The following is a 22,858-nucleotide window of genomic DNA, read 5'->3' on the forward strand; positions in this document are numbered from 1 at the left end:
TAGTGTGTCCGTTCTGCACAGCTTTTCCTTTCTATCACACTTTTTAATTCTTTTCTAAACGGACAGTTGAAAACTGGCATCTTTGATATTTTCATCAGCATTTCTGTGATTATTAATGAGTTCAGGCATCGGCTTTCTTTAGTGTATTACCTACCGCTCATGCATTCTGCACAACTTTGGGTGGGGGTGTCATCTTTTTATTGATTTTTCAGAACTCTGTGTATTAGGCTTATTTGTCCTTTCCGTGACATAAAAAGAGCAAACATTGCTTCCCATTTTATTTTGTCATTTCACTATCTTTATAGTTGTTTTAAGAAATCATATTTTGATGTTTTCACTTTAATATATCAATGGTGGCACAGTGGTTAAGAGCTTAGCTGATAACCAAACGGCCAGCTGTTTAAATCCAACATCTGCTCCTTGGAAACCCTGAGGGGCAGTTCCACTCTATCCTATAGGGTCGCTATGAGTCGAAATCAACTCAAAAACAACAGGATGGATGGGAATATATCAATATTTTCATTTATATAGTTCTGCAATTATTCTAATTTTCAAAAAGTATTCTACACTCAAGAATATAACAATGATTATATAATATTTTTATGGTTAGTTTTTTTTAATTGATATTTTACATGTTTACTCTTCTTTTCTTTTTCTCTTTTTCCTTTTTTTTTTTTTTTTGCATAAGGTGCAAGGTAGATAGAGGTTCTCTGGGTCAACTGGCCAAGCTACCTCCCCCATGCAACATATGATTCTGACAAAAGAAGTCTGGAAGTTCCCAACAAGAGAGCCACAAACCTATCTTGGCCATTCCCCTCTAGATCTTCCTTCTTTAGGAAACTCAGAAGTTCTCTTTAAACCTTGGTTATGTGGGCTTTCAGACGTTTCTTTTGATGTGTGGGTTTTTTTTTTTTTCTGGCTCTTCCTTTGGATGAAGCCCTGTGTGTTTGCATTTGACTTGCCATTGACTGCTATCAGTTAAGCCTAATTTGCTTAGTCAAGTAACTCAGGCAGCCGTCTAGTGTACCAAGGGATAGGAAAAGGGTTAAGCTTTCTAGGCTCTTCGAAGGATATACCTGTAGAGAGATTCTGTTGATCTCTGAGGTTTTACATATCTGTTCTCTACAAAGTGACTAATGGATTTTTTTTCCTTCTTAATCAGACCCTTGTTAGTCAAGTGGCAGCAACTGTGCAGAACCGTTTTACTAAAATGTTGCCAAATGATACAGCTTTATGTGGTGTTTACACACCGGATTACCGTTGTGATGCACTAAACTGCCAGGTATTGTATATCAATTAATGCATTTATTATTAAATCGTTGAACACTACTTATAGATCTCTTTTACTGGGAACCAGTAGTTATACAACTTTGTGGAAATAATTTCATTGAATTTATGAAATATGAAATTGCTATAAGGAAAATTTAAGATTGCTCTACTCTAAAGAATGAGAAAGAGGCTCACTCTCTAAGGACACTTACTCTGTGATCTGAAAAGTCAAATAATAGGTTATCGCATCTCATTCTAGTTTATGTTGTTGTTGTTAGGTGCTGTGGTATTGATTCTGACTCATAGCAACGCTGTGTACAACAGAAAGAAACACTGCCCGGTCCTGCGCCATCCTCACAATTGTTGCTATGCTTGAGCCCATTGTTGCAGCCACTGTGCATTCCATCTCGTTGAGGGTCTTCCTCTTTTTTGTTGACCCTCTACTTTACCAAGCATGATGTCCTTCTCTAGAGACTGATCCCTCTGATAATGTGTCCAAAGTATGTAGCTCTGACAAACTCAGTACATTATTAAATAATTATCTGAGCTCTTCTTTCCATTCAAAATTGCTAGTTCTTGTAAACAATATTTTAAGGATACTCATTATAAAAATGCATCTCAAGAGATTGTTTAGATAGTGTACCTTTTGTTAGATAAATCATAGAAAAGGGTAGTTAAGAAATTATTGAGCTCAAAGTTAAGAAATTAAGATTAAACAATAAATAAATAAAACCACCAATATGGAGAATTAGCTTTTTTTCATTTTCATCAATTCAAATGCTCATAAATATAAGGATTTATACTTCACTTGTCACTTGTCACAGATACACCCTAATCTTCATGAAACTGTCCCTCAGAAACAATACTCTATCCTAATTACCAGTAAGTACATATAATGAATCATGTACATATATTTTTTTAGGTTCCTATTTTTATTGCCATGACTCATTCTGTTATGCATAAGGTAACCATGAGTCAGAGCTCACTCAATGGCAATAACAACAACATATTACCATGTCTGGCACAAAATAAATGCTTAATAAACTTCCAAAATAATCATTCATATTTTTAGGTACTTGTAACGGTGCCTGCATGTTTTGAAATTCTGCTGCTCTCTCCTCATCGTCAATATTGGGTGGAAAGGATCAGATATGTTATATTTGATGAGGTAGGTTTGGTGTTATTTCTCTGGGTTGGTGTCCTAGTGTGCAAATGCACTGTAAATTCAAATTAAAGAATGTGGGGCTCTGTCAATGATGGTGATTATGTAAGTTGTTGTGTGAGTCATGGTACCAACAGGAAGCAGATGACATATTAAAATTAGCATAATTTTACCTGGGGTCTTAAATGCTAGCAAGTGGTCATCTAAGGTGCATCAATTGGTCTCAATCTACCTGGAGCAAAGGAGAATGAAGAACACTAAAGACACAAGGTAATTATGAGTCCAAGAGACAGAAAGGGCCACATAAACCAGAGACTACATCAGCCTGAGACCAGAAGAACTAGATGGTGTCTGGCTACAACCAATGACTGCCCTGACAAGGAACACAAGAGAGAACCCCTGAGGGAGCAGGAGAGCAGTGGGATGCAGACCCCAAATTCTCGTAAAAAGACTAGACTTAATGGTCTGACTGAGAGTAGAAGCACCCCAGAGGTCATGATCCCCAGACCTTCTGTTAGCCCAAGACAGGAATCATTCCCAAAGCCAACTCCCCAGACAGGGATTGGACTGGACAATGGGATGGAAAATGATACTGCTGAAGAGTGAGCTTCTTGGATCAAGTAGACACGCGAGACTATGTTGGCATCTGAAGGGGAGATGAGAGGGCAGAGGGGATCAGAAGCGGGCAGAATGGACACAAAAAGAGAGAGTGGAGGGAAGGAGTGTGCTGTCTCATTGGGGGGAGAGCAATTAGGAGTATATAGCAAGGTGTGTATAAATTTTTGTATGAGAGACTGACTTGATTTGTAAACTTTCACTTAAAGCACAATAAAAATTAAAAAGAAAAACAGCAACAACAAAAAATTAGCATAATTCCTAGAATAGTGGTTAAGAGCTTGGCTGCTAACCAAAAGACTGGCAGTTCAAATCCACCATCTGCTCCTTGGAAACCCTATGGGGCAATTCTACTCTGTACTATAAGGTAACTATGAGTCAGAATTGACTTAATGCAGCAGGTTTGGTTGTAGTTTTTTTGTTTATTTACAAAGGTGAGTGTGAGGAAGGCAACCAAGGTAAGTGTAGCAGTAGCAGCCCCAAGCTGTTATCATCTGTAGATAAGAAGGAAGGAGGAAGGAGTATAGAGCTCAAAAGGAGAGAGAGCCTGTAGACTCTCTTTGGGAAAAGCAGTGACCTTGGTGGAGGAACATAGCCAGCTGAAGTCAACCTCTTAAGGAGGGAGCTAAGAGAATATCAACGTTGACTTCACCGTCTTCCCCCCTTCCTGTCTCTTTCCTCTGCTTTCTGTTTGGCCAAATCCAACAGAAGCCAGAGAGCAGGAGGTGCAGGCAGTTGCGGCAGATCCTAAGGTCCGACTCCCTGGTCGGAAAGCAACATGGAGAATGGGGTAGATCCGGAGTAACCTAGCTTTATCTTTACATTTTTTGAAGGAGATTTAAATAGAAAGCAGGCTATGCATTTCTTCACTTCAAGGAATTTTCAGTTTAAGGGAGAACCAGATGTCAAAACTACAGGAAGTCTACCTTTTCCTTGCATGAAGTTTGGAGCAAGCTAGCATCCTGTCATTCTGCTTTCTTTTGCCCTGAAGTACTCTATTTCTTTTTTGTTCACTGAGCTCTATGTGTCTTGCTCACCTTGAATATTCCTATCCTAAGGAGAAACACAAAATGATGAAACCAAAACCCTTGATCTTCACAATCTGGAATCTTGGATTATGATCTAATCTCAAAATACATAAATACGATGATGTAAAAAATCTGTAGGAAGGTTTTGAAAATTAATGTCTGTTCTAGAAAGTTCAGAGAATATTGCTAATTGGTACAAAATGAAGGTGATTATCTGGCAAAGTGGCCTCTAATCTGATCAGATCAAAACCAAAAGGAATATGGAAATATACTGGCTTAAGTATCAATTATTTTTTGTTATTTGGTTGTGGTAATGTCTTTCCCGTTGAGTCCTGTCACAATTTATTCTGTTCAATTAAGACCAAATTTTGGGCCTCTTCTCTAAGTCTGGTTTAATTTGTATTATTTGGTTAAATCTAATTGATTCATTCATTTGGTGAATATTCACTGAGAGCCTACTAAGTGCCAGCCACTGATTGCACCTCTGGTGTACCAGCGACAACCTTATGGTTTAGTGAGGGAGAGAGGAATTAAACAAGGAAATATACCAGTGAATACTTAAGTACAACATTGTGATAAAAACTCTGAAGAAAATGATCAGGCTGTGGTGACCAATAATGGCAAAATGGGCACTAAGGACAACTTTGGAGTGGGTGCTCAGAAAAGGTATTTTTGAAGGAACAACTCTCAGTTGAGCTTTGTAGGGAAGTAGGGATAATCAGGCTAAGAGAGACAGACGAGCATTTTAAGTGGAGGGAGCAGTATATGTGAAGGCCTTGAGGTGGAACAAGTGTGTTCAAGGAATGAAAAGGCTAGTTTGTCTGGAACGAGAGGGAACAGTGGCTTGAGATGAGGTTGGAGTGGTGGACAGGGGCCAGATCATGCAGGGTATTACACGTCCACTTAAGGGCTTTGTATTTTGCTCTAAATGCAATGGAAGACATTGCAGGGGTTTAATAAGGGACACAGCCTGATTCAATTTAAATAAATTAAAAAAAATACCATTATAGCTATAATGTGAAAAATGTGTAGGGAAAGAGGAGAAGCTAAGAGAACAATCAGTAGGGTATTGTGAAAAAGCAGGTAATTTTTAGCTTGGTGCCAGTAGAGATGGAGAGGAAAACATGACTTCACAAGAGATTTTTGGAGATAGAATCAATAGGAGTTAGTGATGGATTTGCAAGGGGAATAATAAATCAACCTCACACACCAGCTGGTCATGTGGAAATCTTAGAATCCCACTATTCTACTCCCAACTATGAGGATATAACAAATCTCCACTTTCCCACCTCTCAGTTAGTTCTGGCACCAGCTACCCAGGCAGTACTTCCCTCACTGACCTAGCCAAGCTGAACTACGTTAGATCTCCCAAGTTAAAAGGACTCCGTCCTTCAGATTGCCAAATAGGCATATACCAGCTACAAACTCGGGAGTCCACGTGACACCCTTACTTCTACCTGAGGTTTAGGAGTTTTCCCACCACCTCTTCAGGACACCATTGCAGGCATCCATACAACATGCTTTCACCTGCTGGCTCCCACTACTCCTCTGGGTTTGATAATTTGCTGGAATGACTCACAGAACTCACAGAAAGTACTGTAATTATGATGGCAGATTTATTATAGCAATAGGATACAAGTCAGAATTAGCATAAAGAAGAGATGCATGAGGCGAGGTCTGGAAGGGTTCACAACCTGAAGTTTCTGTGTCCCAAAGGGGAGCACTGAACCTCCCACGTGTATTGATGTCTTTCACCAACCAGAGCTTTTAGTAGCTTCCTTGCGTAGTCATTATTGGGTCCTCATTGAATAATGCATGATTGATTAAATCATACCCCCTCCCTTCCTTTGTGGCCTGGACAATCCTCACTCATTTGCACAAATTCTCAGATGTAATCTGAAGGTTTAAAATAATAAAGGCACCTCTGCAGCTACTCAGGACGTTCTGAAGTTTTAGAATTATCTCTCAGGAATGAAAGACAAAGGCCACAATGAGTTCTTTGTTTCACAGATTAGTTATAGAGATTGAAGAAAAGTTTAGTGTCAGCTGTCCTTATAGTCTGAATTCATCACTATTTATTTATTTAGGCATGGCCAATTATATGAAACTGGGAAAATATGCATGGCTATTTCATGCTTCTCTAATTTGTTCATTTACCATTTTCAAATCAACTTTACAACTGAGGTTTTTTTTTTTTTTTTCTTTAATAGGTCCATTGTCTTGGTGGAGAAATTGAAGGAAAATATTGGGAGCACCTCCTTGTCATGATTCGATGTCCATTTCTGGTTCTTTCAGCTACCATAAGCAACCCTGAACGTTTCACTGAGTAGGTATTAGCTCCATTTTAGAGGGATGGTTATTACATATTGAATGCCTGACTTGTATACTATCTCTGCCAGTGTGCAGTCCTTAAGGTTATTTCCATAGTTTGTTCATCCTTGAATAATGCTATAACTTTCAGATAAATTTGTTACCTATTTTTGAAACTTCAGGGAATAAAACTTCTCAAAAATATCTCCCACAGCCAGATCTGGAATTGTGTAGGAAATTTTCCAAAAATTCTCAAATAAATGTCATCCAAAGTGATAGATTTATGCTCCCTTTTCTTTGTCCAGGGAGCCTTGGTGATGTGGTGATTAAAGTGTTCCTCTGCTAACTGAAAGGTTGGTGGTTCGAACCACCAGTGGCTCTGTGGGAGAAAGATGTAGCAGTCCACTTCTGTAAAGATTTACACCTTGGAAACTCTGTGGGGTTGCTATGAGTCGGAATCAACTTGACAGCAGTGGGTTTGGGTTTGGGTTTCTTTGTCCTTGTCCGAAAAGGAAAGCTAACATAGAAAACAACTATCTCTTGATCTTTGTAAAGGAACCTTTACCTAGATCAAGAGGCAGTGGTTCGAACAGGACAAGGGGATACTGATTGGTTTAAAGTCAGGAAAGGGGTGCGTCAGGGTTGTATTCTTTCACCATACCTATTTAATCTGTATGCTAAAAAAGTAATCCGAGAAGCTGGACTATATGAAGAAGAACGGGGTATCAGGATTGGAGGAAGACTCATTAACAACCTGCGTTATGCAGATGACACAACCTTGCTTGCTGAAAGTGAAGAGGACTTGAAGCACTTACTAATGAAGATCGAAGACTACAGCCTCAGTATGGACTGCACCTCAACATAAAGAAAACAAAAATCCTCACAACTGGACCAATGAGCAACATCACGATAAATGGTGAAAAGATTGAAGTTGTCAAGGATTTCATTTTACTTGGATCCACAATCAACAGCCATGGAAGCAGCAGTCAACAAATCAAAACACGCATTGCATTGGGCAAATCTACTGCAAAGGACCTGTTCAAAGTGTTGAAGAGCAAAGATGTCACCCGGAAGACTAAGGTGTGCCTGACCCAAGCCATGGTGTTTTTGATCGCATCATATGCATGTGAAAGCTGGACAATGAATAAGGAAGACTGAAGAAGAGTTGACACCTTTGAATTGGGTTGTTGGTGAAGAATATTGAATATACCGTGGACTGCCAGAAGAATGAACAAATCTGTCTTGGAAGAAGCGTGGCCGGAATGCTCCTTAGAGGCAAGGATGGTGAGACTGTGTCTTACATACTTTGGACATGTTGTCAGGAGGGATCAGTCCCTGGAGAAGGACATCATGCTTGGCAGAGTACAGGGTCAGCGGAAAAGAGGAAGACCCTCAACGAGGTGGATTGACACGGTGGCTACAACAATGAGCTCAAGCATAACAACGATTGTAAGGATGGCTCAGGACTGGGCAGTGTTTCGTTCTGTTGTGCGTAGGGTCGCTATGAGTCGGAACCGATTCGATGGCACCTAACAACAACATAGAAAAATCACTTGAACACAGCTCCTCACCTTGAGGCTTCTTAACATTGCTCCACCTTGCAGAAGGGGATCATGAAAATAACAAGTCTTATTTGAACATCAAATATTATTTTGTTAAGAGTTGATTGTCTCTAGGGACAACAATAACACATAATTCTTCCTCTGGGTAGGTATATTAACTCATATTATCCTTACAACAATCTTAGTAAGGAAGGTAATGTTATTATCCTCCATTTTATGAGGATTTATGAGGAACTTGCCTGCTTGAAATCCAGGGCTATTAAATGATACAGGATTGAAACTCAAACCAAAACCAGAAAAAAATCAGGGCCCCAGAATTCAACTTCAGTAGGTTAAATTCAGAGCCTATGTATTTAAGTATAATTTTTTGACCCATGGAATTTTATTTGCTTGAAATGTCTAAGTTCTTGGTAAGTAGTTCTATATTCTGCTTAAATAATATGCATATTTATTCTTTAAGGTGGCTAAAATCAGTAAAACAGTACTGGAAACAGGCAGACAAGATGATGGAAGAAGAATTTATTTCTGGAAAAAAGGGTGGCCGACGTTCCAACTCTCTCGAAGATAATTTGCATACAAATCAATCATATGAAGTTAGACTTGGTAAGCTTGATATACAAGTATAAGAATTTTTATGTCTTACTTTAAAATTACCTATATGCCAGTCATTACATGTTTTGTCAATTTGGATATTCTTGCTCTCCCTATTTAGTGATCTATGGAGAGAGATACAATGATTTGGAAAAGCATATATGTTCAGTAAAACATGACGATGTCTGTTTTGATCATTATCATCCATACGCTGCACTGACAACAGATTATGTAAGTATAAAGCCGTATTTGTCCTATCAGTAGAATTATTAGTGTGTATCACAATTGATAAGTGGCCTAATTGCTCTCCATAGAGTTGCAGCATACTTCTTTTACCACAGATCATCTTAACCTGGGGTCAACGGACAGCAAGCACAGACTTCATGGGAGAATGCAACCCCTCTAATAATTTTACGTGTGTACATTTTTCTGGGGAGAGGATTCATAATTTTCATCAGGTCCTCAAAGTTATGTGGGACATCCAACATTTAATAACTAACTCTAAAGAGGAAGTAATGGAAAATTCTAACTTGTGTTCTTTGATTAGCTTATTCCTTTTCTCTATTTCTAGACATTATCTCTCCCTGCCTAGCTGCTTCTTACATCTATTTCTGTCTTCCACTTCTCTGTGACTAACAGTGTAGTTACAGCTGTATGGGCATCTTTGTTCATGTTGGAATCTGATCACTATCAAGTGATCTAGACAAGAGACACTTCTCATTAACATGAAAATCTTGATAAATGTTTTCATAGTGGGTTGATAAGGTAGAGGCCTTAAGAGATCTCAGGTGGGGTACTGGGTTATGAGTGTGGGAGGATTTATTACTTTCTCTTGCTTATCTCTCTTTTCCAATCCTATTCCTGCGACTAGGTAATTTAACTGGTCTTTTCCCCAGGCTCCTGCAACTTAATCATACTAAAAATTCTGCTACTCCATTAATTGTCCTAAAAGACAGATGTAATCCTCTCTCTCTTCTCAAAAGCCTTCTATTTCTCTGCTCTGGAAACAAATAAGTTACAACCTTCTTACCTTGGCATCCAAGGTCTTCCATTACCTGAGCCAACACTCCTTTTTCACTCAAACTATTCATGTATCTTATCTGGATTTACCTCATGCTATATATATATATTTTTTTTTTATATTGTGCTGGAAACCCTGGTGGCATAGTGGCTAACAGCTAATGGCTGCTGACCAGGCGTTCCTTGGAAACCCTATGGGGCAGTTCTATCCTGTCCTTCAGAGTCGCTATGAGTCGGAATTGACCCGACAGCAGTGGGATACATATATATATAATGTCTCTGTGTATAGTATTTTTCTATATAGCATTTTTTATAGTTTACTCTGCTTAAAACAACCAAACAAACAAACCCACTGCCATCAAGTCAATTCTGACTCAGGGCGACCCTATAGCCCAGAGTAGAACTGCCCCATAGGGTTTCCAAGGAGCAGCTGGTGGATTTGAACTGCTGACCTTTTGGTTAGCAGCTGAGCTCTTAAACACTACACACGAGGTTTCCAAAAAGGTTATCTTTAAGAACCGTGAGTGCAGTTGTTTGGAGTACATGGGGAGGTTGTCAGTTTGGGTCATGTGACTTCCTTCTATTCTCAGTAGCTATTCACGAAACAACTGAGAAGCAACAGAATTACTACAGCTTGCTTTGACCCCGTATGACTTCCACATGGGCCTTGCTATTGTGTTAGAATTCTTAAGTCTTTATTCTTTTATATCATGTGTGGTGACAGGTACGGAGACTTATGGTTTTATAAATGTTTAGACAACTGTGGTTAAGTTTGTGAGGTGTGCATTTACAGAAGACTTCTCTTTGTATCTCTAAGGAAGCAATAACAAGAGCAAGTACCCATTGCTGTCGAGTTGATTCCGACTTATAGTGACCCTATCGGACAGAGTAGAACTGCCCCGTAAAGCTTCCAAGGAGTAGCTGGTGGATTCAAACAGTGGACCTTTTGGTTAGCAGCTATATCCCTCTTAACCACTGGGCCACTGTTGTTCCTAAAACCTGTTACCTTCCAGTCAGTTCTGACTCATAGTGACCCTATGGGACAGAGTAGAACTGCCCCATAGGATTTCCAAGAAGTGGCTGGTGGATTCAAACTGCCAACCTTTTGGTTAGCAGCCCAATGCTTAGTCATTGTGCCACCAGGGCTCCTCAAAAGCAAGTGGATCTATCCGAATGATCAAATTATCCCAGTTGTAGTATAGCATAAAAAAAAAAAAAAAAATAGCATACATCAGTTTAAATTGAAATTGCTGAGAAATGACAGAAAGCAGAATGAGTTGAGGAAACAAGAGAAGAACGAATGAGAACCATCTACCTTGATCCTTTCTTGTGTAATTCTCTCATGGAAATGGTTTCAGAAAGGAAGGATGGAGCAGAACCAGTGAGCTGGCCTTAATCCAACTGTGGTCAGGGATCACCTCAATCCATGTGTGACTTTGTCCTTGGCGAACAGGAGGCTGTTTAGCCTTCATCTCGAATTACGCTGCCATATATGGACAGTTGTTTAGTTCCCCAAGAGGCTGTCTGCACCAGGCAGTCCTAGAAAGAACTGCTGTGTATCCTCCCACTCAGTTCATCACCCGTGGCTTTTAGCTGAATGTCTTTTATTGATTTGTTTTTTGCAGAGTGTCAGTTGCTTAGTTCCCCAACAGGCTGTCTGCACAAGGCAGTCCTAGAAAGAACTGCTGTGTATCTTCCCACTCAGTTCATCACCTGTGGCTTTTAGCTGAATGTCTTTTATTGATTTGTTTTTTGCAGAGTGTCATAGTATAATAGAGTTGTGCTTATGAGTGAAGAGGTGGTATAAACTAATGATCTTTTCTATGTCACCTTTTTCTGACATAGGCCTCCTTAAGATATATCTGAAGTAGTGAAGAAGTGAACAATTGGGTTTAATACAGTTTTTAACCTTAGAGTTGACAAAACAAACAAAAAGCAATGTTACCATAAAGTCAATTTTAACTCATAGCAACCCTGTAGGACAGAGTAGAACTGCCCCATATGATTTCCAAGGGTGTAAATCTTTAGGGAAGCAGACTGGCACATCTTTCTCCTGTGGAGCGGCTGGTATATTTGAACCACCAACCTTTTGGTTAGCAGCTAATAGTTTAAGCATTGCACCACCAGGGCTCCTTAGAGTTGATAAACTGATGAAAAAAAAAATCCTGTAAGTTGACAGTCAATCGTCTTAATTAATAGGTGGAATGCTAACAAAATGCCAGGCATTTTAATAGCATATCATATATATTATCTCATTTAATCCTTATAACAATGTGTGGTACTGAGATAATTTTACCCACTTTATAGTTGAGTGAACTATCTCTAAATGAGTAAACTATCTGTCATTTAATCCTTATAACAATGTGAGGTATTGAGATAATTTTACCCATTTTATAGTTGAGTAAACTATCTATAAACTACGTCACTGTTATTCCAGGGACCAAAATAGGAAAATCATATTTGTAAGGTCCTGACAATTCTAGAAAACTCAAATTAAGTCAGGGATAGCTTCATATATAGGCAGAATATGTGGTCATCTGCAAGATATAACTCATAAGATACTGAAATCTCCTCCTTCCAAGAAATATGTCTTCACTAGTCTGTACAAATGTAGTCCTTGCCATCTAGCTAACTTTATAGATTTGATCAGAGAGATGTTAAAAGATGATTCCATATTATTTATGTTTCAAAAAACGAAAAATCAGCTGCCATCGAGTCGATCCTGACTCATGGCAACCTCATGTGTGTCAGAGTAGAACTGTGCCACACAGGGTTTTCAATGGCTGATTTTTCAGAAATAGATCTCGAAGCCTTTCTTCCTTGGAGCCCTGGTGATGCAATGGTTAAACATTCGACTGCTAACCAAAAGGTTGGCAGTTCAAATCCACCAGCCAATCTATGGAAACCCTGTGCGGCAGTTCTGCTCTGTCAAAATTGACTCAATACCAACAGTTTTTTTTTTTTTATTATTCCTTATGCTGCATAGCATAGTATAAAAAAAGGATATCCTTTTGAATCTCATCACAATCCTGAAAGATAGACAGTGGAAATATTGTCATTCCCATATATAGATGAAAGGACCAAAACCCAGGGAGCTAATAATTTGGAAAATAATTAGAGCTGTAGTTAAAACTCCAGTTTTACTGCATTTTCCACTGCACCAAGTATCATCTCCATTCTTTTCTAGCTGTTCGTCTTTGAAGCGGCTCCTTTAGCCCAGTATTTCCAATCTTCCATGCACTATTCATGGCTGTCTTTAGAAACAAGGACTCCATCTTTAAGTAATTTGAGAAAAAGCAGCATGCCATATCTCTTTCCTGGAGATTCACAGTACACATTAACATAAGAAAAATCTTCAGAAATCTTGAAATAAAGGTGCCTGTTTAATTTCGATTAGCAGAATATCTTCCACCCTTTAGAAACATTTTTTAAGAGTCATACTTTGGAAGATGTTATTCTAGTCCTTTTTCATACAATAGATGTGATTAGCCAAGTGAAAGTAAAAGATAAACTCTATGAGGACCGAATTTCTTTTCCTTGTGCCCGGGACAGTGCCTGGCACATAACTAGCATTAAAAGTATTTGTGAGAGGAATAAGTAGTGCATATATTCAAAAGACTTAAGACAGAGCCTGGTTAATAGCCTGAGCAGCCCTTGGGGAGATGTATCTTTGAGTGTCTGGAGGTGGTCTGAGAGAGAGCCTTTGTCTTCATGAAATCTAGGAAGCTCTTGTCTTGGATCTCGAACGAACAAAGAGCTTTGTCCTTTTTTACCTGGTTTGATGCCAGTAAAACCGTAAAGTCACCTTCATTACTCAATTTCAGTTTCAAAACTTACTTGTCTAGACTGAGCCTGCACTATAAGTGCTCCTATTTTCCAGCTGCCCAGCACTTTCATCAAGGCTGTAAAGAAGTTTCATAGAGAATTGTTTATTGCCTAGTACAAAAAGTCTAAGGAAATATGGGGTTTTTCTACTTCAGGGGGTGAGGGACACTTCTTGATTAAAATTTGGTTAACAATTACAGCCTCGGTATCTCTGGGTACGTGGATAATGACTTGCAGAATAAGATATGACACGAGGTAAGAGAAGGAAAAGTAAAAATTCCCATCTTATTCATTCATACAACAATTTATTTATTTATTCACAGATTGAAAAATATGGATTTCCTTGTGATCTTACCTTATCACCTCGAGAAAGCATCCAACTTTATGACACCATGGCTGAAGTCTGGAAAACTTGGCCCAGGGCTCAGGTACGTATATAAATATATATTCACAAAAACTAACTTTCGTTAATGCTGTCAAAGAAGATATGGAAAACTCACTCTTGGGTTAAGTACATGTATTCTCTGTAATCATTTGAAGCTGATCCTTTGAAATAATTGGTTATTCTTTATTTTTTGCAGACATTCTTCTTGACTTTTTTTGGTTACATTCATATGACGGAATATCCTGTAATTCTGAAAATATATTTTTTAAATATATTTAAAATAAAATTTTATTAAACTACAAATCTTAAAAATGCTTTCTTTTTTTTTTTTTTGTCTTTTGGTTCACTATACTTTAGTTCTTTTCGTATTTATAGCCCTCCATTCTTTTCATTCCACTTCCTTGTTTGTCAGTTTTCATCTTTTTGTTGACTTTGTTCTGTATTCTCTCCTTTGGAGAGTTCATCCATCATAATAGTTTTATCTATTAGAAGTTATAAGGAGCTAAAAAGATACTCAACAGCCTCTGCCCTCAAAGAGTTTGCAATTTGGTAGAGACACATAAATTTAAAGAGATCATTGTGTTTTTTATGTAGATTGCATAATTTAATTTTGTGGTAATTTTTTTGAAGGAATTGGATCCAGAGGAGTTCAGTCTTTTTAAGAATAAAGCATTGATTAAAAAGTATGATGCTAGAAAATATGAAGAAAACCTCAAGGCAGAATTAACTAGCTGGGTTAAAAATGGCAATGTAAAGAAGGTAATTTTCACGTTTTCTTGACAAGGTTTCTCTTAATTGTTAACTGTTTGGAGTTGTATCATCTAGCTGATGCCAGTTTTTTTAATGTTTTTCTTCCAATTTTCATTTTAGAAGTTTAATTGAAACATGTTATCCAGCGAATCTGAGTTAGACATAAAGAGGAGGAAACTGGTTCTGTATCTTACTCCAGTGCCCGCTGAACCATGTGCCGCAGTCTTTTTACAGCTTTAGATTGTTATAGCAGCTAAAAACCAAGTACCCGTTTCTAGTAGAATCCATGTTGATGCTGCTTTCCCATAGAAGGGCCTGGCTTCAGAATAATGACAGCTGAGAAAATTGGGAATTTCTTGAGAGGCCACTCCAAGTTGGTTTTAGAAAAATAAAGAGAAATTATGTAACTACAAGCAATTTATGAAACTCATGTAAAGTGTGATAGAGGAGGAAATAGAAATATATTTGAAGTGGGTTTAGGCAAATTTACAGATGATAAATGCATAAGTGGTATTAAAGAAAAAATTCTAACCAAGTTAGATTATAGATTTAATTTGGGTTTTTCAAACATTCATGAATTGACAGCACAATTTCAGTAACACTTGCTCTGCTGGACAAAAAAAAAAAGCTGGGTCTTTTTATAAGAGATAAAAGGGAGGCAGAACAAGAGAGAGAACAAAGCAGCTTTTATATATTTTGACCTACCATAAGGTCATGTAAGAATAGAACATATCTTTGTAATTTGAACTTTTTGGGGTAAATTTTCTTATTCTTTTACTCATTTATCTTTTTAGTGCTTTTAAAAAACCTTCTTATTTCAAGGAATGTATTGTGTAAGAAGAATATTAACCTATGTTATATTGTGTAAACAGTAGTATCCTTTTCTATGTATTTTTTCCAATTTTGTTGATGACTTTCACATTTTCATTTTGTTGTTTTACAACATAAATAGGTGTTCAATTTTTGTGGAGTCCAACATAGTGAAGTTTGCTCAGGTGATTTTTGTATCACCTTAAGTTTAAAAAACTTGCTCCAATCTGGTAGAGATATTTTATTACATTTCTTCTAGTTATTTGTCATTGATGTTTTATACTCTTTAAAATATTCAAAACCTATTTTACTGCCTAATTGGAGGGGAGGCCCTGAGTCGTCATCTCTTCCAACAACTGAACCAGCATCATTTTGTGAACAGTTCTTACTTTCCAGACTTATTTGTAGTACCTCGAAAAGATCATGTTATATCTTACGTCTATATTACTACCTATATTTTGATAACTCTTCTTTCTTATTGAGCAGTCTATACCGCTGTTAGAAGTCACTGGGTGGTGCAAGAGCTAAGTGCTGGGCTATTAACGAAAAGGTTGGCAGTTCAAACCCACCTAGGTGTGCCTTGGAAGAAGGCCCTGGTGACCTACTTCCAAAGAGTCACAGCCATGAAAACCCTACAGAGCCAGTCCTACTCTGAAACAAATGGGGTCACCCTGAGCTGGAATTGACTCAGTGGCAACTGGTCCTAGTAGGTCCTCTGTCGATTCTTGCCATAGTTTTGTAACTCATTTTAAAAGGATTATTTTTTTTTTAAATACACAAACACAAACAAAAGCTATCTGTGAAAAGCGCTCCAGATCTTACCCAAATAAAGAATTCCTTTATCTTATTTATACATACTCTTTTTTAAAATATCAATTTTTATTTACAACCCTAGGCCAAAAGCGTACTGGAGAAGCTCAGCCCTAAATCAGTGTCTAGTTCAAAAGATATGGTAAAAATATTTCCCCTTCTTGTTGAAAAGCTAAGAATAATGAATAAGTTACCGGCAATATTTTTTGGGTGAGTTATTAAAACCTAATTTGTTTTTGTGTATATTTCGTTTTGTTTTGTTTCCAGTTACCCTCATTCATATAAAGTCAGTACAATTAAATAAACTATACTATTTCGTGCATATTTTGCAAAAAAACCACTGTAAGTAGATTTTATTTTTAAAGAAATGGACATGTTTCTAGTTCAATCCTTACTTGTACTCTTTGTTCTTTTCATTTCTTTTGACACTTGTTTTTTGACCTTCTTTGACCTCTTTAGCCTTGTTAATTTTCTTATCAGTAACCATTATTACTTGAATATACATGGGTCCTTTAGAAGCAAAATTGCATATTCATGTACATGTGCAAAGCATATAAGATGCTTACAATTCTTGTAGAGTTATTTCTGGGCTGATATGTTTTGTTTTGAATTTATAGTTAGGAAAATGAAAACCCAGAGACATTTCTGAGTATAGTGTGCAGTGATACAAAGAGCTTGAGTGTGATTGAAGTATCTAGCTTTGATAAAGAGTACCAAAGTGGAACTTACTATTTAGTAACACTTTGAACCCTGGATCATCTCTAGTGACAACTTTGGGAACAGAACAGAAAGAAAAAAAATTATTTTGCCAAGATAATTTTAAATTATCCTCTAACTATGGAATCTTTTTATAAAATTAATTCCCAGGACCTTTACCCAATGATAATATTAAATTATGTAGATGCAAACGGATAACGCAAACACACAGTCATGTAGATGTGTTAAGAGACAGCAGTAAAGGCACGTATGTATTGTTATACATCCAAATGCTTATGTTGGTGGTAAGTGACAGAAACAAGATAATGATAGAGATTAGTATAGCTAAGAACACAAATTTTGAATATTGCAAGAAAATTTCTTCTTTGTCTTTTGTGATTGAGTCATAGCAAATTAAAAACAAGAGCAAAAAAAAAAAAGTGACAATACATACTGACATCACTTTCCAGTGTGGCTCTCAATGTTAGTTACAAAGGTAGTTTTGCATCTGTGAGATGTGCCTGAAAGTATAACTTGGAAATAGGAATATAAATAATAAGATTCATTATTTACACACTCATAAAATTTTTAAATAATTATTTTATGCAATAGCTAAGGTGTCATTCCAGCTGGGAATGGGGCACAGTTTCCCTGTTTCCTATTGGGAGTTCCACGACGCTGTCTTCTTGTCCTCCTCACCAGGGTCACTGCTGGCTTTGTCCCAAAATGGCCCTGCTGTGCTAGGCTGTCTGGCAGGGCACCTCTACTCTGTATCTCTCCCCATTTACTGCTGTCATTCAGTTTCTTTTTCCATTTGGTGTTTTATCTAATGCTATATCCTTTCATTTGATGCTCAAGGTTCCAGAGTTGTCATCTGTCTCTGTTTCACTTTGTTTCTTGTGTCTTTGCTGTAAAGGAATGGCATGGTGCACTAACTAGGCTGCCATCTTGAATTCTGCCTTTACTGCTATCATCTTGACAGATATCTTGGGAAAATAGTATGACTGGACATGTCTAACAGCCAGTATAGACTGGGGCCATCCAAGAAAGTCCTTACTACATGACTTGTGAGGCCATGAATTTCCTACTGCCTAGGGAATCGACTTAACAACAATGGGTTTTGGTGGTTTAGAGAGCAAGGAGCCCTGGTGGTGCAGTAGTTAAGAGCTCAGCTGCTAACCAAAAGGTCTGCAGTTTGAATCTACCAGCCACTCCTCAGAAACCCTATGGAAGAACATAGAATTAGAATTCAAACAATGGAAGAAAGAATTAGCTAGATAGAGGACAAATACCTTGGTACCAATTTGTTTGAGGAACAATCAGAAAAAAGAATTAAAAAAAAGAAGAAAACTTAAGAGTTATGTGGGATACTATAAAGAGGAATAATTTACGTGTGATGGGCATCCCAGAACAGGAGGAGAACAACAACAACAACAAAAAACCCACAGAGAATTTTTGAAGGTTTGCTGGAAGAAAACTTCCCCAATATCATGAAAGATGAGAAAATTTCCATCCAAGAAGCCCAGTGAACCCCATAGAGGATATATCCCAAAACACAGTCACCAAGGCATATCATAATCAAACTTTCCAAGTAAGAAGATAAAGAAAGAATTCTGAGAGCAGCTTGGGGAAAAAAAAATCACCTACAGAGGGACTCCAGTAAGACTAAGCTCTGATTTCTCGACAGAGACCATACAGGTAAGAAGACAATGGGATAACATATGTAAAGCCCTGAAGGAAAAGAATTGCCAATCAAGAATCAAATACCCAGCAAAATTGTCTCTCAAATATGATGACAAAATTAGGACATTCCCAGATAAGCAGGAATGAAGGGAATTTGTAAAAACCAGACCATCCTTAGAAGATAGAGAGCCAACAGCAGCAGACAACAACCTGAATGTAAGCCACATGACATCATTACCAAGATGCCAATTCAGATAGAGATATCTCCAAAGTAAGATAAAGCAACAGAACTGAAAACAGGGAACCAGAGACATCAACCTGAAATTGATAACAACTTGAAAACAAAAAGGGGGAATGAATGGTGTGGTTACAGAATTTCTATCTGGAGAGGAAGTCAAGGAGATATCTAAAAATAACAGACAGTTTTAAACATAGGATGGTAAAGGTAAACCTCACAGTAATGACAAAGAAAATGAGCAAAACTGCCCACCAAAACAAAGAAGAAAATCAAGGACTCAGTAAAAACAAAATCAACAAAAATGAAGGAAGTAGAAAGACAATCCATGAATAAAAAGAACTCAGCACAGAAAATTAATCAGAGCAAAGGAACTGTCAACACCACACACACAAAAAACCATAACAATATGACAGCAGTAAAGTCCTATGTAAAAATAATCAAACTGATTGTAAACAGGTTAAATACACCAGTCAAGAGACAGTGTCAGAACGGATTAAAAAAATGACTCATCGATATGTTGCCTACAAGAAACACACCTTAGAGACAAAGACATAAAGAGGTTAAAAAAAAAAATCGAAGGATGGAAAAAAATATATCAAGCAAAGAGTAAGCAAAAAAAGCGGGAGTGACAATATTAATCTCTAATAAAATAGGCTTTAAATCAAACTCCATCAAAAGAGACAAAGAAGGACATTATGTAATGATTAAGGGATCAACCCACCAAGAGGACATAACCATAATAAATATTTATGCAACCAATGACAGAGCTCCAGAGTTTATAAAACAAACTCTAATAGAAATGAAAAGAGAAACGGACAATTCTACAGTAACAGTAGGAGACTTTAAAACACCATTTTTGACAATAGAACAACTAGATAGAAGCTCAACAAAGATACAACGATCTAAATAACACAGTCAACCAACTTGACCTCACAGACATATACAGAGCTCTCCACTCAATGACAGTGCAGTACACATTCTTCTCCAGTGCACATGGATCATTCTCTAGAATAGACCGTATTCTAGGCCACAAAGAAGCTTCAATACATTAAAAAATATTGAAAGAATACAAAGCTAGAAATCAATAACAGGAAAAACAATCAAATACTTGGAACTTGAACAATGCCATGCTTAAAACCACTGGGTAATAGAAAAAATTAAAAATGAAATAAAAAAATTCCTAGAATCAAACAAGAATGAAAACACAACATACGAAAACCTTTGAGACACAGCAAAAACAGTGCTCAGAGGCCAGTTTATAGTAGTAAAAGCACACATCAAAAAAGAAGAAAGGACCAGAATTAATACCATACCCCTACAACTTGAACAAACAGAAAAAGAGCAGCAAAAGAAGCCACACCTGCTAGAAGAAAGGAAATAATAAAGATTAGGGCAGAAAAAAATGAAACAAAAACCAGAAAAACAATCATCAAGATTAGAAGCTGGTTCTTTGAAAGGATCAATAAAATTAACGAACCACTGACCAAACTGACAAAAGAAAAAAAGGAGAGGATGGAAATAACTGAAATAAGAAATGAGGTGGGTGACATCACAACAGAACCAACTGAAATAAAAAGGATCATAACAGCATACTTCAAAAAATTGTACTCCAACAAATTTGAAAATGTAGAAGAAATCTACAAATTTCTAGAGACACACTGCCTACCTAAACTAACACAAACTGAGAATGAAAATCTGAACAGACCCATAACAAAAGAAGAAATTGAAGAGGTCATTAAAAAACTACAAAAAAAAAAAAAGAGCCCTGGCCCGAACAGTTTTGCTGGAGAACTCTACCAAACATTCCGAGAAGAGTTGACACCAATACCACTCAAAACTATTACAGAGCGTAAGAAAGGAAGGAATACTCCCAATTCATTCTATAAAGCCAGTGTGACACTGACACCAAAGCTAGGCAAAGACATCACTAAAAAAAGAAAATTATAGACCAATATCCCTCATGAATATTGATAGAAAAATTGTCAACAAAATTCTAGCCAATAGAATTCAACATCATAAAAAAAAAAAAAAATACACCATGACCATGTGGGGTTCTTACCAGGTATGCAAGGATGGTTCAACAGTAGGAAATGAATCAATGTATTCCACCACACAAATAAAACGAAGGAAAAGAATCACATGATCATCTCAATCAATGCATAAAAGGCATTTGACAAAGTCCAACACCCATTCATAATAAAAACTCTCACCAAAAGAGGAATAGAAGGGAAATTCCTCAACATAATGAAGGGCATATACACAAAACCAATGGCCAACATTATTCTCAATGGAGAGAGTCTGAAAGCATTTCCCCTGGGAATAGGAACCAGATAAGGATGCTCTTTATCACCACTCTTATTCAACATTTTACTGGAAGTCCTAGCTACAGCGTTAAGGCAAGAAGGGGAAATAAAGAGCATCCAAATTGGAAAGGAAGGTGTAAAACTACCCCTATTCACAGATGACATGTCCTGTACATAGAAAATCCCTGAGAATCCACAAGAAAGCTACTAAAACTAATAGAAGAATTCAGCAAAGTGGTGGGGTACAAGATAAACATATCAAAATCAGTCAGATTCCTTTACACTAACAAAAAGAACTCTGAAAATGAAATCAGGAAAACTATACCATTTACTATAAAACCGACCTCCCAAAAGATAAAATACTTGAGAATAAACCTGATTAGGGACGTAAAAGACTTATACAAAGAAAACTACAAAACACTACTGCAGGAAACCAAAAGAGACCTTCATGAATGGAAAAACATACAGTGCTCATGGACAGGAAGACTTAACAATGCGAATGTCAACACTAGCCAAATGAATCTATAGATTTAATGGAATCCTGGTCTGTATTACAACATTTTTGAATGAGATGGAAAACCTAATCACCAACTTTATGTGGAAAGGAAAGAGCCCCCATACAAGTAAAACATTACTGAAAAAGAACAAAGTAGAAGGCCTCTCACTACATGATCTCAGAACCTACAAAACAGCTATGGTAGTCAAAACAGCCCAGTACTGGTAAGACGACAGACACATAGACCAGTGAAATAGAATCGAGAACCCAAAAATAAATCCATCAACCTATGGACATCTAATCTTCGACAAAGGGTTAAAGTCCATTAAAAGTGGAAGGGATAGTCTCTCCAAAAAATGGTGCTGGCAAAACTAGACATCCATTTGCAGAAAAATGAAACGGGATTCATACCTCACCTCATACACAAAAACTAACTCCAAATGAATCAAAGACCTACATGTAAAACCAACAACTATAATGTCCATGAAAGAAAACATAGGGACAAAGCTAGGGGCCCTAATATATGGTATAAATAGAATATAAAGCATAACTAAAAATGCACAAACTCTAGAAGATAAAGTAGATAACTGAGACCTCCTAAAAGTCAAACACTTGTGCTTATCCAAAGGCTTTTCAAAGAGAGTAAAAAGAGAACCTACAGACGGGGAAAAAATCTTTGGCAATGACATATCTGATAAAGATTTAATCTGTAAAATATAAAGAAAACTTCAACAACTCAAAAATAAAAAGACAAGCAACTCAATCACAAAATGGGCAAAGAACACGATCAGACACTTCACCAAAGAGGACATTCAGGCGGCCAACAAATACACAAAAAGATGCTCTCTGCCATTAGCCGTTAAAACTCACACCCAAAACCTGTTGTCGTTGAGTTGTTTCCAACTCATAGTGACCCTATAGGACAGAGTAGAACTTCCCCATACGGCTTCCATGGAACAGATACTGGATTCGAACTGGTGACCTTTTGGTTTGCAGCCAAACGCATAACCATGGTGCCACCAAGGCTCCCATTAGCTATTAGATGCAAATCAAAACCACAATGAGATACCATCTTACCCCTGCATGAATGGCACTGATCAAAAATTCAGAAAAGAGTAAATGCTAGTGAGGTTATGGGGAGATTGAAACTCTTATACGTTTCTGGTAGGAATGTAAAATGGTGCAACCACTATGGAAAACCATATGGTACTTCCTTAAAAAGCTAGAAATAGAAATACCATATGATTCAGAAATCCCACTCCTAGGAATATATCCTAAAGAAATAAGAGCCTTCACATGAATAGA

At 37.4% G+C, this 22,858-nt stretch overlaps 1 protein-coding gene across 5 annotated transcripts in view; it reads left to right on the forward strand.

Moving 5' to 3' along the window:
• The window catches only part of LOC100665422 (DExD/H-box 60 like), a 152,712-nt gene that overhangs the window by 70,110 nt on the left and 59,744 nt on the right, over nt 1–22,858 (forward strand). For 2 of the 5 annotated variants that reach the window (XM_064273586.1, XM_064273587.1), the window contains exons 21-28: nt 1,163–1,282; nt 2,342–2,437; nt 6,285–6,400; nt 8,407–8,549; nt 8,659–8,768; nt 13,706–13,810; nt 14,398–14,526; nt 16,223–16,347. In XM_064273586.1, the coding sequence (XP_064129656.1) occupies nt 1,163–1,282; nt 2,342–2,437; nt 6,285–6,400; nt 8,407–8,549; nt 8,659–8,768; nt 13,706–13,810; nt 14,398–14,526; nt 16,223–16,347 (944 nt within the window). Of the gene's footprint in view, nt 1–1,162; nt 1,283–2,341; nt 2,438–6,284; nt 6,401–8,406; nt 8,550–8,658; nt 8,769–13,705; nt 13,811–13,963; nt 14,080–14,397; nt 14,527–16,222; nt 16,348–22,858 lie in introns of those variants that run through there. The other 3 variants (XM_064273588.1, XM_064273589.1, XM_064273590.1) reach the window with 3 other exon arrangements.

The sequence above is a fragment of the Loxodonta africana genome, chromosome 21 (assembly GCF_030014295.1).
Source record: "Loxodonta africana isolate mLoxAfr1 chromosome 21, mLoxAfr1.hap2, whole genome shotgun sequence".
NCBI lineage: Eukaryota > Metazoa > Chordata > Mammalia > Proboscidea > Elephantidae > Loxodonta > Loxodonta africana.